We start from the raw sequence: 3,179 nt of genomic DNA, 5'->3' as shown, positions 1-3,179 counted from the left end.
AAAGTGATTTATTTTTATATATTCATTCAGCATATGTTTTGACTTAAATATTATAATAAATTATATATATATATATATATATATATATATATATATATATTTATTTATTTATTTTTTTTTTTTATAAATGCATTATGCTTATATTTTCTGACTTTAAAGTATTAACATTTCACTTATAAAAATAGAAAAAAAAATTAGCCCCAATATAATATAAGTTTATAAATTTAACTTTATAATATATTTAATTTTTACTATAATCGTAGTAAGTAGAGGTTATAGCCTTTACACTAAAATATTTTTTTATTTATTATTTTTTCATATTTCCCTTTTTTTTTTTTTTTTTTTTTTTTTTTCTAACCATATAAAGAATATATTTAATGTAATAATTATTGAACACTTTATGGCATCAAAGAAAACAGGAACATAAGAAAAAAATATATATATATATATATATATATATATACATATGAATGAATAAATACACACATATTAATATATGTATTAATATATGTGTGTATATGTATTTATATGATCATACCTTTTAAGTGTGGTATTATAATTTAATAAAGGCTTATGAGCTTTTTATTTATTTATATTACTTTTTTTCTTTTATCTTCCCTCGAACTTTACAAATTTAACATTTTAAATATGAAGGACAGTATTAACTACGACTTTGAAGATAATAAAAACGAGCTAGTAATTATAGTAAATGAAAAAAATGAGTACCAAGAATTAAAAACAAGAAAAATTATGAGAAAAGATAATTTATGGCATAGGTCTACATCCATATTGGTATTTACAAAAATAGGACAAGAATATTTTATATATATACATAAAAGGTCAAAAATTAAAGATTACTGTCCTTCATATTATTCAATCGGTTTTGGTGGGGTACTTTCAAGAAATGAAGACTTTTTACAAAATGCTGTAAAAGAATTACATGAAGAAAGTGGTATATTAAAAAAACCTGAACAGTTAATTGATTTAGGTTTAATAAAATGTGACACGGAGTATGCTAAGGCCTTTGTCCAATGTTATGTAATATATTATATAAATATTAATGAGATACATTATATATATATATATATAAATATAAATGTATTTTAATTTTTATAGAGGATAAAATAAAAAAATATAGTAATATTCCTTTTTTATATTATATTATATTTTCTTTTTTTTTTTTATTATTTCCTTGCTTGTTCAGGTAACTTTCATTGAACCTGATTTCCAGACAGTTCCCCAATTAAATGAAGTGGAATTTATAACAAGAGTTTCGATAAATGATTTTGACAGATTTTTAGAAGAGGAGAAAATTACTGAAATAAGTAATATAAAAAAAATTATTTGTTTACTAAAAAATATATATATGTATTGTTATATATATTTGTTTTTATTATTTTGTATATACTTATATACAGCCTGATGAAATACCGGTGTGAAATATATATACACATAAATATATACATTATATATATATATATATATATATATATATATATAATTATTTATATGTGGATTTATATTATATTAACTTAATATGTTCATTCTTTCTAGGCAAAAGTGTATACAACAATTTTAGAGACAAAGTTAAAAAATCCAACTTGGATGAATTTTATAAAACTCTTTCCTCATAAATAAAAATTAAAAAAATTAAAAAATTATATTAATCTGTTCATTCAATCATTTTTAATGCAAAAAATATATAATATGACATATTATTCATATGTATAATTTAATATTTATTATTCTTTAATGTAATTAAAAGAATTTTTTTTTTTTTTTTTTTTCCCCTTGGTATATACAATATTGGAAATGTTTTTTTATTATTATTTTTATTTATTTTTTTTTTTTTTAATATTTCTTCTTTGTATGTATGATATTTAGAAGACAACAATATGTATCTTTTAGTTAATTTTATTATTTTCTTTCTTTCCTTCTTTCCTTCTTTCCTTCTTTTTTTATATTATAATATAAAAACTTATATACATTTTTCCAAATGAAAATATTATATATATGTGATACCAGATTTCATCTTTTAAATACGAAAGAGAAAAATTATTTATATAAATATTGGTCTTATTCGTTGCAAGATATTCTGAATGGTACTGAAGCGAGGGACATCCATTTCTGGCTTGTCTGCATAAGTACGAAAAATTAGGAGCAACAACATAATAGATACATATATATATAAATATATATATATATATATATATATTTATTTATTTATTTATTTATTTATCATTGTATGTTCATATAGGTTTAATTGACTATATAGATCTTATTACATTTTCCGATTTATTTAATTATGGAAAGTTAAAAAGTGCCATAGATAAATTTTCTGATTATTTTCAAATGGATAATGAAAATTTAATAAAAGAGAATAAAATTTATGTCGATCCCCTTCTTGCTTTCTTAAAAAACGCAGACAGTAATTTTATACATATCTATATGTATGGGAATATATATATATATATATATATATATATATATATATAAAGATACATATTGATTATATAATTTCCATATAACTCATCATTTTTTCTTTTTATAGATACTTCAAAAATAAAAGAATGCGACAAAATTATAATATTGTCATGTAATATTTATCTATGGGAGAATAAAATATCAGAGTTACAAATTATAGGTGATGTGTTTTATACATTCATGTGTAAATTTTATTTTTTCAACGGTATAGCAAGAATATAATTATAAATATAAATATATATATATATATATATATATATATATAAGAAACACTTATAATACTAATATGAAAAATTTATATTATTATGTATATTTTCCTTAATAGTAAAAAATAAAACAATAGATACTACCAATTCATTGGAACATATACAAACCAACTTGAAAAAGTACCATAATTTTTTTTTTAAAAATATGGAATTAAATAAAATTGATATTTTACAAATATCTAAGGAAATTTTATCTATCAATTTTTCTGTTTTCTTTACATTAAATTTAAAAAATGAGGTACATAAAAGCATACAAATATTTATATATATATTTATATATTTATTTATCTTACTATATGTATATATATATTGTTATTTTATTTTTCATTATTTTTTTTTTTTTTTTTGTAGCTCTTGTTTAAGTGTGAGGGGTGTCCTTTGATTAATGAATTAAGTTATTCTGCTTTTGTCGGCTTAAATAATTATCCA

General features: G+C 18.7%; 2 protein-coding genes across 2 annotated transcripts in view; both read left to right on the top strand.

Annotated features, from left to right (window-relative positions):
• Positions 1-648: 648 nt before the first annotated feature.
• PRSY57_1348100 (nucleoside diphosphate hydrolase, putative) lies at positions 649-1,634 on the top strand (the record flags this gene model as incomplete). Its single annotated transcript, XM_012909405.2, has 3 exons — positions 649-1,038; positions 1,205-1,325; positions 1,555-1,634. 3 exons carry the CDS (start codon positions 649-651, stop codon positions 1,632-1,634), a joined length of 591 nt encoding a protein of 196 aa, XP_012764859.1.
• Positions 1,635-1,996: 362 nt separating this feature from the next.
• The window catches only part of PRSY57_1348000 (hypothetical protein), a gene marked incomplete at both ends in the record, with an annotated part of 2,781 nt that continues 1,598 nt past the window's right edge, over positions 1,997-3,179 (top strand). The window contains 5 exons of the mRNA XM_020115207.1: positions 1,997-2,144; positions 2,258-2,428; positions 2,552-2,689; positions 2,810-2,988; positions 3,102-3,179. Of these exons, the coding sequence (XP_019970131.1) occupies positions 1,997-2,144; positions 2,258-2,428; positions 2,552-2,689; positions 2,810-2,988; positions 3,102-3,179 (714 nt within the window). The remainder of the gene's footprint in view (positions 2,145-2,257; positions 2,429-2,551; positions 2,690-2,809; positions 2,989-3,101) is intronic.

Source organism: Plasmodium reichenowi, chromosome 13 (assembly GCF_001601855.1).
Source record: "Plasmodium reichenowi strain SY57 chromosome 13, whole genome shotgun sequence".
NCBI classification, from domain to species: Eukaryota; Apicomplexa; class Aconoidasida; order Haemosporida; family Plasmodiidae; genus Plasmodium; species Plasmodium reichenowi.
The sequence above is the reverse complement of the archived record's forward strand: the minus strand, read 5'-3'. Positions and strand labels throughout refer to the sequence as shown.